We start from the raw sequence: 15,632 nt of genomic DNA, 5'->3' as shown, positions 1-15,632 counted from the left end.
ACCCATTGTCCAGCTATTAAGTTTCCTTGGATTACCCATGATTACAATTCCCTAGAGATTGTAATATACATGATTTGCAGCCACTTGGCGTTATTGGAAGAATACTGGTATTAAAAAAGATGGCTTACTGAGTCATAGCATGTGGTAAAGAAGTGCACAGATCAATTTCCCTAATTCAATCTAGTCTGAATTCTTCTAGTCCCTCATCCATCTGCAGTATTTGTCTAAGACATGTAAATATAGAGAGATACATGTATATGCATATGCATATATGCATACAATGGATTATCTAATTGGACCACCCATCCAACTATATATAACAGTCATTTATTTATTCCTATATTATCATGTAAATAATGAAGTATATTCAAGAATTATACAGCAAGGATAGAAAGTAATCTCAAATCTCAGAAAGAACAATCAGCTCCCATGGAACACCGGAGCTGGGTCTTAAAGGAAGCCAGGGAAACTAAGATATGGAGATGAAGAAGGAGAGCATTCCAAGCATGGGGGACAGCCAGCACAAAGTTATAGAGGAAGGAGATGAAGTATCGTGTTTGAGAAACTAGTAGAGCAGTGTAGGGAGATCGTAGAACGTATGGAGGGAACAAAGTATAAAACTAAAGGACAGGTTATAAAGAGCTCCAAGTGCCCAACAGAGAACTTTGCATTTCATCCTCGACGTAATACACAGCATCTAGAGTTTATTGAGCAAGGAATCACATTGACAAATCTAGGCTTTGTAGCTAATCAGAGGACAGATTGGAGATGGGACAGACTTGAAATAAGGAGACCACTTAAAAGACTAAAGAAATAATCTAGTCATAGGTGAGGGAGGAAGCTGGGTGGTTCATTGGATTGAGATCCAGATCTAGAAATGGAAGGTCTTGAAATCTGGTCTCATACTTCCTAGCTGTGTGACCCTGGGCAAGTCACTTACCCTCCATTTCCTAGCCCTTACTTTTCTTCTGCCTTGGAACCAATAACTAGTATTGACTCTAAGACAGTAGGTAATGTTTGTTTGTTTGTTTTTTAAAAGAGGTGATAAGAGCCTGAACTAGAGAGTGGTGGCTATGTGAATAGAAAGGAGTTAGAAATGAATGTTGTAAAGGTAGAAACAAGATTTGGCCATGCCATGGATATGCAGGTCAAGGAAGAGCCAGGAGTGAAGGAGAGCCTCAAGTCTGCAAACTTGAGCATTTGGGAAGATGGCACTATTCTCTCCAGAAACAGAGATGTTCAGGAGACAGGGGAGATTTGGAGAAAAGACAATTTCTGTTTCAGATATGTGGAGTTTGAGATGTCTATGGGGTAATTTGTTGAAAAAACTTATAACAACTTTAAGACTGGAGCTCAAGAGAGAAACTAGCCAGGAAAAGAGGACTTTCTTGCACCTGTTTGTATTTTCTTTTGTGACTCAATCTAACTTTAATAATTGTAGATGTCCAAAGAAAGAGGAGAAAGAGGAAAAGGAGATAGATAGATAGATAGATAGATAGATAGATAGATAGATAGATGCATAGATGCAAAAATAATTATAACAGCTCTTTTTTAGTGACAAAGAATCAGAAAGTGAGAGAGACAATTATGGAATGGCAGAACAAATCCTGGCATATGAATTCAGACAAAATACTTTTGTTCCATAACAATGATGAAGGAGATGGTATCAAAGAAAAATGCTTGCATGAGTTGAAGTAAAGTGAAGTGAGTATAAATATTTTGTATAATAACAATATTATAAAAACTAACAACTTTGGAATATTTTAGAACTCTAATCAATACAATGACCAACCAGAATTCCAGAAAACTCATGATAAAATATGCTACCCACCTTCTGACAGGGAGGTAATGAGCTTTAGAAAGCAGATTGAGAACTTTTTTTATGGGCTAATATCAGAATTTGGTTTTTGTGACTATAGCATGTTTATAACAGTTTGTTTTCCTTGCTTTCTCAGTAGAGGGGCAGGGGTTAGAGGGCAGGGGAAAAGAAAATTCAAATCTTTGTGGAAATAAGATAAAAGTAAATTTTAAGAACTACTTGTAGATCTCATTGAGGTGATGTTATTCTAGAATTTGATAAAAATAGATATGATGTTAGCCAGCATAGCGCAATGGAGAAAGCCTTGAATTTAGAGTCGGAGGACCCAGATTTGAATCTTCCTTTAGCCAGTTATTATCATCTGTGGTATCTTTGGGCAAATCATTTCCCATCTCTAAGCTTCATTGAAATTATCCATATGGTCCCTTCTAAACCTAAATTTATTGCAATAACAAGGTGTCATTTCAGGAGGGAGTTAGAAGTTCTTTCAAGCTCTAAAAATATGATTCTATGATCCATCAAAAAGAATATCAGGAAGGTTTCATTATATACAAGAATCTCTCTTTGATTTGGACTCCACAGAGGACTTTATGATGATGTCTTTGGAGCTGAGGAGAACAACATAGTCCCCTGTTTAATTCCTCTTTTGATGCTAATGATCAAAGGATTTCTGGACAAAGTAACTTCTGTAGTTGAATCTATCAAAGAATCTTGTACAATTATAACATATGCATAGATGATAGCTTGTTAGAGAGGAATCCTTAAACCTACATTCTGCTCTACTGAATGAAATGCTTTTTTGTAATCCGCAAATAATAAACACCTTTTAGTAAATTTTGTATCTGTGAAGATATGGTCTTCTCAAGAATATAATTTGTAAAAGCCCATCTATCCCTTCCTCATATTCTCATAAAGGTTCATAATCTTTAGAACATTATCATAAACATTACACAGAAATAAGAGAGTAGGCATGTGTCCAATGTTGCTGATATCATTTTCTTAAGGGGTTTTGCTAGCAACTGATTTAATGTCATTTTCTCTTTGACATATCTTGAAGATCAGAATTAAGTTCATTGTAACTCCTTCTCTTCTAGAAATTTACTTTGTGCTTTTCCCTCTATGTGGCAAAACACCTTTTGCCCAAAAACTACTACATGCTTATAATACACTACGAAATCATAAAATTCTTACCTATCTGCACAGACTTTGCTCTGACAAATCTGATTCTCTTTTCCATTATTTTCATCTAGAGGCACATCTATAGGATCCATCCCTACATGAATAAAGATTAAAGACAATTATAATACCCCGAAAAATAACTGAGCAATTGCAAAATTCTGTAGTTGAAATGAAAGTTGCTTGTATCAAGTACATTTCCGGACTTTGTTGATATTTGTTGATTTGTTTTGCTATAAAGAGATTTTTGTTCATCATTTCTTCAACAGATCCTTTGACACCACAGTCAGGGTTCTGTTTATTACACAAGGCTACAGATGTAGACACCCATCCTGGGTTCAGATTCACAATTGCTGTTGTCATAAATGAGTACTCAACCTCAGTTTCCTTATCTACAAAATGGGGATAATAATATTTAAATACTCTCCTTTAAAGAGATATTATTAGGGGGCAACTGGGTAGCTCAGTGGATTGAGAGCCAGGTCTAGAGATGGGAGGTCCTAGGTTCAAATCTGGCCTCAGACACTTCCCAGCTGTGTGACCCCTGGGCACATCACTTAACCCCCATTGCCTAGCCCTTACCATTCTTCTGCCTTGAGCCAATACAGAGTATTGACTCCAAAACAGAAGGTAAGGGTTAGAGAGACAGAGAGACAGAGAGATTGTTATGAAAGTTTATAAACTTTTTTTTGGAGATTTATAGAGATAGGGACTAAGATTGTGATTTCATTAGTATAACAGACTCCTAGATGAGGAAATAACTTCTATCAGTGTTAATCAGTATGTTCTCTGCCACTTAGATCCTATAGCACTAAGAAATTAAATTTTTTATCCAAAGTCATACAACCAGGATGTGGTTTTGGACTTAAACACAAGTCTTCCTGGCTTTGAGATTGGTTTTCTACCCATTACACCAACAACTTCAACATATTTTACATATTTATATATATATATACATATATATATGTGTGTGTGTGTGTGTATATATATGTATATATATACGAATCATTATTATTCTCAGTGGATAAGCTCTCCCTATTGCTATTAATTAAGGAGCTTCACAATATAATAGTAAGTACTTAAAAAAGAGAAGAAGGTGGGAGGGAAAGAATTTGGAACTGAAAATTAAATTAAAATAAATTCCTTTTCTAAAAGAGGATGTTAGTTTTAAAGTCAGAAGGCTTTGGTTTAAATCTTAGCTCTTCCACTTATGACCTAAGCAAAACACTTTGCCTCTTGTCTCAGTTTTCTCATCTTGTAAAATGAGATTAGAGTTCTGACCTCAATGGTCCTTCTCAAGTCTAAATCTGCGATCCTGTGACCTTTCTAACTCCAAGCTTGAAACTCACCAAGCAACAACATCTGTTTTATTCCTCTGAGAGCCACATGCTTCTTAAGAGATGAAACTATCAGTCAGTTAGAAATAGTAGAATTAAGAAGTTCTTAAGAAAAGTTGTAGGCTTTACCACCTTTTTTAAAAAAGGAAATTCTATGAGTAGAGATTCCAGGAAATATCACCAAATATAAATCCCACTCTTATTCAGTTTAGATGGCCAGAGGGATAACTCTGTGCTTCATGTTGCATACATGTAGGGAAACATAATTCCTGATTGACTGACAGAATGCTGAGTGCAATGTTGAATTCATTCATAGGCATTGAAATGCCTATGAAAGGGGCAGACTATTCAGACACATTGTGGGTAGGGAAGAATTGGGAAGATGGGCGGGGAGTCAAGTAGGAGAGAAAGAAAAGAGAAAGAAGAGAGAAGAAGGAAGAGAGGAGAAAGATAAATGGGGGAAAGAAAAAGATGGAAGAAAGAAAAAGATGGAAGAAGAAGAGAAAGAGAGAATAGAAAAGTAGAAAAAGGGAGACAATCAAGGCAGAGAAGGAAGGGGGAAAAGAGGAAAATAGGTACAGGATGAATGGAAGGAAGGAAAAGAATGTACTTTGGTTTTTTTCTTTTTTTATTCAAAGATATTTTCTTTTCCCAATTACATGTAATAACAATTTTCAACATGTTTTCAGAAATTATAAAATCCAAATTGTCTCCTTCCCTCCCTTCTCTCCCCCTTCTTAGAGATGACAAGCAATTTGATCTGAATTATACATGTATTTTCTTGCAAAGCATACTTCTATATTAGTCATTTTTATAAGAGAATAGTCACATAAAACCAAAACTTCAAAATAAAACCATACATAAACTGTGAAAAATCATATGCTTTGATCTGCATCTGGCTCCCAAGAGTTCTTTCTCTAGAGGTAGATAGATTCTTTGTCATAAGTCTTGCAGAACTGTCCTAGATCATTGTATAGTTGAGAGTACCTAAGTCTTTCCCAGTTCATCATCCTACAGTATTGCACTTGCTGTGTACAATATTCCTCCAGTTCTGCTTATTTTGCTCTGCATCAATTCATGTGTGTCTTTCCAGAAAAGCATGTACTTTGACTGGCAGACTAGAGCCTTAAGGCTACAGATGGATAGGGAAGACAACCCCCATTATGTCCTGGGATTTTTGGTACCTATAACCTTAGAAAATAGACTCCCTTTAGTGAAACTATTTACTTTTCCTTGCTTGAGCTGAGATTTTATCTCAGCCTGGCATATTCTAATCTGTAGAACTCCATTTCTATTTGTTGTTTTGCTTGGATAAATAGCTTTACTTGCTCTTTACTATTCACAATGGTCTTTTGTGTAACCAGTGTTTGATGGGAAAGCTGAGGAGTATAAGCTAATGGCTACTCTCCCCTTGAGAGATGAAGAAAATGACTTTCACTCTGAACCCAGACTTTCTCATACTCTTGATTCATACTGAGTTAGCAGTTCATTAAACTATGCCCCCTTCAAAGCAATGCCATACACCCCACTCCCTCCCCACACCCCTGAGGTCTTTTTTGAACAACTTCTAATGTGACAGTGCCTTCTACATGTCATACTTGTAAAATCAATAATTTTAACCCAAGTCAACTTTACATTTATTCTTTTTCAATGCTGTCTTACTAAATAACCCTTATTTTCTAAGTTGTCACAATTTTCTTAGACACTGATTGTATCATCTGTTGTGTTAACTATCCTCCATCTAAAACTTTGTTAAGCATGACAAATCAGTAATAAAGATGTTAGCCTAGTGTCAACCATGGATCACTGGGGCCCTTCAAAGGAAATCCCAACTACTTTATACTGAACTATTAATTTCTCCAAGAGACTTACAGGTCACAAAGACCAGCAAGATGGCAGATGAAACATTGCCTTCAAAAACCTTTAATTCTCAAAAACCTTCCCAAAGAGTAGAAACACAGAAGAAAAACAATTGCTTGATCACATGTTCGATGGGAATATGATTGGGGATGTAGATTCTAAATGATCACCCCAATGCAAATATGAATAATATGGAAATAAGTTCTGATCAAGGACACATGTAAAACCCAATGGAATTGCACATCAGCTATGGGAGGCGGGGTATGAGGAGCGGAGGGGAAGAATATGATTCATGTAACTATGAAAAGGTGTTCTGAATTAATTAAATAAATAAAATTTTTAAAATACAAATAAAATTTTAAAAACCTTCCAAAAAAAGAGGAATAAAATACCATATATAGAACAATTATAATTGAATCTACAGACCAAAGAGAATCCCTAGAAGGTAAAATACTTATGAATTAATACTATAGAACAATAATACTTCAAATGCTCACTCAGAGCCGCTTACCCAGTGTAAATTTTAGTTTTACTCCACCCTGCTTAGTTTTTGGAATTCTAGCAACCAGGAATGTATACACCCCCACTTAAGGACTGGGTGTGGGAGAGGAAGGCCTATGACCAGCATGTGCTAACAAGTGATAAATCAGAAAAAACTGACCGACCCCCTGAGCTGTTCTAAGCCAAGCTTAAGCCATCATTGGTACATGTGAGACACAGGAAGTGATGGAAGTGATGTAAAGAACTGCCTTTATATTTTGCATCACTTTCTGTGAAAGAAACCCTTTGGCAGACTTGGCCCTGAAACTTGACCCTGGAGGAGCTCAGCGTGAGACCTCAGACTGCTTTCCTTCAGACAGTCACATGGTGAGTGATAAGACTCCCTTTTCCCTTGGCTTCTGGAGAGGCCCCTTGACTGAGGCCTCTGAACTCCCGCCTGGCTCAGCCCAGGCTGGAGCAATTCAATTCCCTTTTCCCTCTCTTTCCCATTCTTAATTTCTTCTTTCTGTTGTAAATAAACCACCATAAATTCCATTCTGACTTGAGTATTATGTTGGGATTTAGAATTTAAGTCCCTGGTGATCAAGTAAAATTTTATTCAGTCTCAACCCTAAAATTTACTCTTAACAGTCTGGCTACCATGAAGGGATTTGATCTTTGCCTTCACCTGGAAGGGTTCTAATATACATGGATTCAGCTTCCCCAGGGGTATGTGGAAAGCCCAAGTTTGTTCCCAAAAATTTTGAGCTAAGACACAGATAATATAAAATTTAAAAACAGCAAATTAGTCAAATATGTAGATGATCTACTCTTGGCTTCAACAGATGCAGAAGCATGTCAGGAAGATAGTAAACATATTCTTTTGGAATTGCACAAAAGAGGGCATAAGATCTCGAAGGATAAGGTTTAGTGGTGTCTCCCCAAAGTAGAATATTTGGGGTTCATTCTGACTGATGGTGCCTGTTCTATTTCTCCCAAGCAAATTGAAAATATTCAAAAATTGAGTGCTCCTACCACTAAGAAACAGTTAAGAAAAATTTTAGAAGCAACAGGGTTTTGTAGACAATGGATCCCTTGCTATGGGGAAATTACTAAGCCCCTTATAGCACTAACAAGGGCTCAGTCCCTGAACCACTTAAATTAGAGCCAGAACACCTATCAGTTCTGTCAGATCTAAAACAGGCTATCCTGTCTGCCCCTGCTCTAGGCATCCCAGATTACAACAAGTCATTTACTTTGTATGGACATGAGCAGAGAGGGGTAGCTTCAGGTGTTTTAACTCAAACTTTGGGACTTTCTCAGCACCCAGTTACTTATTATTTGGCCCAGCTGGATCCAGTAGGTTCAGGAACACCACCATGTCTTAGAGGTATAGCTGCTACAGCTTTACTAGTGACAAAAACTGTTGATCTTGTATTGGGATGCCAATTAACAATTATGTGCCCACATGAGGTAGAAGCATTGTTGCTAAGGCAAAGAACACGGGCATTTTCTGATCAGCGAATTACAAGGTATGAAATAACCCTGTTAAACAACAAAAACATTACCTTAAAACACTGTACAACCCTTAACCCTGCCATCTTGCTTCCAGATTTACCAACTTCAGGAGAACCATTACACAGTTGTGAAATACTAGTGTCCATGGCAGAAAAGCCTTGAGATGATCTCTTGGACAGTCCCTTAGATGACCCAGATCTAATCTTATTTACAGATGGTTCTTCTTTTAATGGGGGATGGCATATGCTACACTGGAGCTTCTGTAGTCATAGAATCTTCCACTGAGTGGGTCAGCTTCACTGCCCTCAAATATTAGTGCTCAAGAGACAGAACTCATAGCTCTGAAACATGCCTGTAAAATTTCCAAGGATAAAAAGGCAACAATTTATACAGATTCTAGATATGCTTTTGGCATTTTTCACTCAGTCAGGATGCTATGACTCAAGGGAAGATTTTTAACCTCAGCTAGAAAATCTATGGCTAATGTAGAAATTACTAATGAAGTTCTTTCTGCTCTCTAGCAGCCCAAGGCCCTAGCTGTAGTTAATTGCTCTGCCCATACATGTGGCACTGACCCTGTCTCTAGGGGAAATGACTGGGCAGATACCGCTGCAAAGATAGCAGCCATAGAAGGGCCTGAATTAATTTTAACATTAACAACCACTGATGGCTTAAATTTATCACTTTCCTATAATGAAAAGGAAGTGGAAAATGGAAGCAAAAATTAAAAGCAAAACAGATTAATGGAGTATGGGTATCATCTGAAGGAAGACTCCGGCTCCCTAGAAGTTTCTATCACCAAATTTGCCAATCTGTTCATAAAAATGGTCACATTAGTATCCAGGGCATCATGGATTCTGTTAAGAGTGTATGGATAGCCCCTTGTATAACTACTATAGCCTCTAAAGTATGTACAGCCTGCTCTATCTGCCAAGCATATAACCAACACACCTTTCATGGCAAAGCTTTTAGTGGGTTCCTCTGGCTTACACATCTTTTGATCACCTGCAGATAGATTTCATAACAATGCCAAAGGCTGTACAATATAAATTTTGTCTAGTCATAGTAGATCAACTGACCAGATGGCCAGATGCTTTTCCTACAGCACGAGCCACAGCAGCTTTTGTTGCTAAGATGCTTTTAAAAACGATTATTCCTCACTTTGGCCTGCCAGCAGGTATTGATTCAGATAGGAGAAGTCATTTTACTGATTCTCTTCTAAGTCATATATATTCTTGCTTGGGGATAACTCCCAAATTCCATGTTCCATATCATCCCCAGAGCTCAGGCCAAGTTGAAAGAATGAACAGGGAACTTAAAACTATAATTGGCAAATTATACAGTGAGACACATTTAAAATGGCCTGAAATTCTCCCTCTGGCCCTATTTTATCTTAGAAGCAGGCCCATAGGAGACCTACACATCTCACCATTCAAGATGCTTTTTGGTCATCCACCTATGCAGGCTAAGCCTTTCTCCCCTGCATATACATCACTATTAGGGGGAGATACTACTATTGCTTCCTATATACAGGAATTACAGCACAAACTGCATGAACTCCATGAATCCAGAGCTGCAGTACAAGCCAGACCACTAGACTTTTCACTTCATGACCTGAACTCAGGAGACAAGGTATATATAAAGAACTTCCAATATACTGGAGCAACTCAGCCTTCCTGGGAAGGGCCATTCCAAATATTATTAACTACTCCAACATCTATAAAGATTAGAGAGAAGGACTCTTGGATTCATTGCTCACATGTAAAGAGAGCATCTTCTACTGAAACTGATTGACTGTATCCTATCACATGCATTTGGAGATAATAATCCTTTGACAAGTGGATGCTGTTTTGGGGGAACACATTGAATTCCTGAATTTTTTTTCTTACTTTTATTATTGCTTTTCTTTTATTTTGATTAGAATATTTGATGTTTCTCCCCTTTTCTCATTTCTTATACTTGAGGTACATACTATCAAAATTTTTTATTCTGCAGTAATATAACTTAATATTTGTTATAATATTAATGCATACCCAAACAGCTTTAGACTATGAAAACTTGCCAGTTATTGATAAATGTTATGAGACTGTGATTAATGATTGTGTCTGATTCTAGGAGAAGGGAACAAAAGAGCCACTATACACTGCCAAGGAGCACAAGGTCAACAAGGACCAAACCAGTCCAGATGAGATTGAAGAACTTCTAAGCCAATACAAAATGACTTGAACCTAGTGTGAGGTTTGGGGTTGCGACACTTGACATATGTTAAAACATAGGACTTCCTTGTATCCACACTGTTTGTGAAATACTCACAAACAAGTACCAAAGTTTGGCTATCATGCTGGCTCCCCCTATCCCTGAGAATGAAGTAAAATCAGACCAGGGAATGACACTTCCCTATCAAAAAAAAAAAATCTGGTCCTTTTTTCTCTCTCATAGTATGGCAACTTCCTGTAGTCTTGACTGCAAGAGGATAAGTGAGATATTACTGCATTCTGTCTTACAAACTTGTGGGATAGAAATTACTTTAATTGAAACCTAATACAAGGGCCTATTATGAATTTATTCTTGCTTACTCAAAATTTTGTATAGATAGATTTTTTATATTTTAATTCTGATTTTGAGTTCTTTTTCTTTCTCCAAAAGCTTTATTTTTCTTCCATTTTTTCCTTTTATGTTTTTGTTTTTGTTTTTCTTTTGATAATTGACTCACACACCCCATAACTCAACCTTGCATCCTGAACTGAACTGGGTGTTTCTCAACACCTGCTTCAGGGGGAATTGTATTTTCATAAAATCCAAGATTTAAAATTTTTGTTCAAGAAAGATCTTCAAGGAAGCTTGCTAACTCCTAAAATCCAGAGAATGAACTGTTTGCAGAAAGATGCCTGAAACCCTACACTACATCACAAAGATCCAGAATGAACTTTGGGGTGTGATTGATTGAACTGAAGGTTGATTGAACATTTAATTTGAATATACACTCTTATGCTAAAAGGGGACTGCCCCCTAATTGGTTTTTGTCAATGTTTCCAGCAAAACATTGGTTTTACTATCTCTCTCTCTTCTATTTCCCTCTTATCTCTACTATAGTAGTTTCCTCTTAAAAGGTATAATTTGGTATGCACCTGTAGTTAGAAGATTTTAGAGGTACAAGATGATTACATTTAGTGATAAATTGGGGAGACTAGTCCCCCAATCATCATCAGGGGGGAATTGTGAATTTTAGTTTTACTCCACCCTGCTTAGTCTTTAGAATTCTAGCAACCAGGAATGTATACACCCCCACTTAAGGACTGGGTGTGGGAGAGGAAGGCCTATGACCAGCATGTGCTAACAAGTGATAAATCAGAAAAAAACTGACCAACCCCCTGGGCTGTCCTAAGCCAAGCTTAAGCCACCATTGGTACATGTGAGACACAGGAAGTGATGTAAAGAACTGCCTTTATATTTTGCATCACTTTCTGTGAAAGAAACCCTTTGGCAGACTTGGCCCTGAAACTTGACCCTGGAGGAGCTCAGCATGAGACCTCAGACTGCTTTTCTTGAGACAGTCACGTGGTAAGTGATAAGGCTGACTCCCTTTTCCCTTGGCTTTGTGAATGTTAAAAACTGTAAATGCCAAACTCTGTAAAGGTTTTGGCCAAACTGGTAAAGATAGTTTTTAGAGTTTTGACCTAAAATCTAAATAAATGGTCACCATGGGAAATTCCCAAATATGAAAAAAACCCAAGTCAGCTGGGGATTTATGGAGATTTTAATTAATATAAATGAAGGAATTAATGGAAGGAGAGAGAGAGAAAGATAAAGAGAGAGAGAGAGAGAGAGAGAGAGAGAGAGAGAGAGAGAGAGAGAGAGAGAGAGAGAGAGAGAGAGAGAGAGACTATCCAAGCAGTAGAAAAAGGCCTAGGCCAAAATGGCCTAGGCCTGAGCCTAAGGGAGAGTGAGTCAGTCTTTATCACTCACCACAAGGTTGTCTCCAAGCAAGCTACAGTCCTCACTTCAACTCCGAACTCCAACTACCATCCCAAACTGACTTCCAATTCCAACCTCAATAAGTCCCTTCCTTTTAAAGAAATTTTCTCTTATGTCACCTCCCCTAAATTTTCACATCTACCAATCACAGTAGACGCTTTTTCCCAGGACTGCCCATTCTTAGTTCTTATCTTCTTTTGTTCTCACCTTCTCTGGTTAGATTAAATCTACTGAGTACTCCACACCTCTTTTGTTAAGCTTGCCTTTTGTAAGTTGCTTGACCTTTTAGGTACTAATTTACTTTACTATAAGATGAGTTAGGGACTTTCATTGTTCAATCAGGAGTTTGCAACTTTAACTTCCCCTAAGGCACTGTCTGAGTAGGATGGAGTAATTTTAAAAGTTCTCAATGCATTCCTAATCAAGTACCTCCATTGTTTAAAATGGGGAATAGCTTAATCAAAAATCTTCTAAAGTACAGTCTGAGCAGTTTTTAAGATTCACAGCTTCTAGAGAGGCCCCTTGGCTGAGGCCTCTGAACTCCTGCCTGGCTCAGCCCAGGCCAGAGCAATTCAATTCCCTTTCCCCCCTCTCTCATTCTTAATTTCTTCCTTCTATTGTAAATAAAACACCATAAATTCCATTCTGACTTGAGTATTTCATTGGGATTTAGAATTTACGTCCCTGGCGATTAACTAAAATTATATTCAGTCTCAACCCTAAAATTTACCCTTAACACCAGAAGATATTATGAACCTAGCAAAAGAAAAAAAATCAAACTAGATAGCTGAAACCCATCTTGGGATGCTTCCAGATGAAGAGACCTTACTGGCACACCTCTTACCTTCTCCTCCCAAACAATATAACAAGCAGCAGACACTGGTTGTACTCAGTTGTTTGAAGAGTAGGGGAGAGGAGTCAAAAGCATGATGCCCAGACTTAGTTTAGAAACTCCCTAAAGCTACAGAGACTACATGGAACATACTACCTGCTTTCTTCCTACCCTGTAGAAAGTGGCAGACAAGGATAAAAAGCCCAAAACAGGTGGAGAGCCAAGTAAGGAATTGGGATACAAAGGGAGGAACAATTTTGTGTTGTGGTACTGGGCCTGAAGGAAAGGGGACTGAAACACAGCCAGAAAAATCCTGTCCCCCTAGAGCTGTGTTGGCAAACCTATGGCATGTGTGCTAGAGGAGGATGCTCCCCTCCCCCTCTCCACACTCACCTGAGGACATTCCTCACTTCACTCATCCCTCTGCCCAGTAAATCAATGGAAGTGCTTCCTCCCTCTGCCTGGGGTAAGGGGGATTTCACATGCAGCATGAGGGTTGCAGTTTGGGCACCCAGTATCTAAAAGGTTTACCATCACTGCCCTAGAGGCTACCTAGTACAGAGACTCACACATGTGAAATCTATGTCCCATAATAGGTTCATCAGGTTCAGCTGCTCTTCTACCTTTAGTAGCAACCTGTCACCCAGCTCTTACCTATGGCTCCAAGAAGCTGTAGCATGTGTGGTGGCCACACCCTGATGAAACCATGTAGGCAAACAGGCTAAACCAGAATGAGGGTAACCAACAGGACTCAAATATGTCAGTAACTTAGGGGTGGGAGGTGTCTATCTCAAGTATGTGAAGATTTTCTTTTCCCCAGTGGAATGGGCAGATGAGAGCAATTTGCTCCAATGGCCATGAAGCTAAAGCAGGTGCTATTGAGTGCTTAGAGCATGGTCAGGTATCACAGGTGTCAAATTCATCCTCTATATCCTGGGCCATTGCTGGTCATTCTGACTTCTATCTTGTCTCTAGGCTTTAATGGCCCTGGAAAAGAGAGTGTCTGATGATGCTGTGCAACTCTGCTTTGCTTAAATTCAATTCATGCACATGTCAAGAAATCACCCCCTTATTTCACTAATCTTCAAAAATGAAGGGTGAACAACATCTGTTTCCCCTTTCTGAAGTAACTTAACTTCCCTGTGCTTCATCTGTAAAATGAGAGTTGGACTAGAATTCTCCTAAGACTCCTTCCAGATCTCAATCTTCTTCAGTGAACCCAGGACTTTACAAAGAACAGAGAACTGGAAAATAACCAGCATAAAACCAGGTCCTTTGGGAAAAAAAGAATTCTCTTAGGTTCACAAAGAATCAGTTCATGAGGCAGCACTGTGGCTGTCCAAGGCTTAAGTTGTGTCTGGGCCCAAATACAAAGTCCCAAGTCATTGACAAGAAGATACCGAGACCATGGCCAAAGAACAAGATTACTGAGCTTCATTACCTTTAGTGCCATGCTTTCCTCAGTTTCTAGCTGTCCAAGTTGCTCTCACTAGACTACTTAGTCATGCTCACATCAACTTGAATAGAGGAAACTATTGGTATATATTTTTTTGTTTTTCTGATTTTTTTAAAAACTATGCTCCCTTCCCTCCCCAGACCATTCAGCACTCTACTACACCAGTATTGCAACAGTATTGTTTGCTATTATTTTTCCATAGTAATTGAAATGTAGCCACTTAAAACATTTGTTTTCTATGGTAAAATGTGTTACAAGTTCCAAATGCCCTAAGAGGTTTTGGAAGGCAATTTATTTCTCAGCCCGGGATTTACTCTAAAATTGGCATGAACTTAGTAGAACATATTTATGGCTAACTGTCAATTGACATTTTAAACAATTTGTTTTATTTTTATCTTTTGTCCCTTTAGTACAGTCATTTCCCATCCCACACCCAGAAATGAACTCTCACTTTTGACAAAAAAAAAAAGTCAATCAGAAAAGAATTTCTGGTAGAAAACTTTATATTATAGTATATATTTTTATTCTAGTAGTCCCCCTACTCTCTACCATGGGGCAGAAGAGATATGTTGTTATTTCTTCTTCAAAACTTTCACTATCTAATGGGGGGCAGGTAGGTGGTTTAGTGGATAGAGAGCCAAGCATAGAGATAGGAGGTCCTGGGTTCAAATTTGGCCTCAAGCACTTCCTAACTATGTGACCCTAAGAGCAAATTACTTAGCCCCCATTACGTAGCCCTTACCACTCTTCTGCTTTGAAACCAATACACATTATTGATTCTAGGATGTTATGGGTTATTTTTTTAAAAAAACTTTTCTACCTTCTCTATTTCTCAGAATCCAATTTCCTTTTAGTGGCCTTTTCATTTACAAAACTGTAGTGATTATATAATATATATATATATATATAGTTTTCTTGATTCTACTTTTTTACTCTATATCATTTCATACAAATCATCTCACATTTCTCAAATTTCACATATTCATCTTTTCTACTTTATATCCTACTACATTCATATATTGCATAATTTTTTCAGTTATTCTCCAATAGTCCACTCCCTGACTTTGTTTCTAGTCCTCTGCTACCACCAAGAATGCAAGCATGATGATTCTGGCACACATTGGATGTTTCTTTGAAATATATTTCCTGTAGTAGGATTTCTGGGTCAAAGGCATAGAC

General features: G+C 38.0%; 1 protein-coding gene across 2 annotated transcripts in view; it reads right to left on the bottom strand.

Annotated features, from left to right (window-relative positions):
• Nucleotides 1–15,632, bottom strand: part of MOCOS (molybdenum cofactor sulfurase) — a 120,732-nt gene that overhangs the window by 48,214 nt on the left and 56,886 nt on the right. For both annotated transcript variants that reach the window (XM_056824359.1, XM_001367718.4), the window contains exon 10: nucleotides 3,011–3,092. In XM_056824359.1, coding sequence (XP_056680337.1) covers nucleotides 3,011–3,092 — 82 coding nt within the window. The remainder of the gene's footprint in view (nucleotides 1–3,010; nucleotides 3,093–15,632) is intronic.

Source organism: Monodelphis domestica, chromosome 3 (assembly GCF_027887165.1).
Source record: "Monodelphis domestica isolate mMonDom1 chromosome 3, mMonDom1.pri, whole genome shotgun sequence".
Classification (NCBI taxonomy): Eukaryota; Metazoa; Chordata; class Mammalia; order Didelphimorphia; family Didelphidae; genus Monodelphis; species Monodelphis domestica.
The sequence above is the reverse complement of the archived record's forward strand: the minus strand, read 5'-3'. Positions and strand labels throughout refer to the sequence as shown.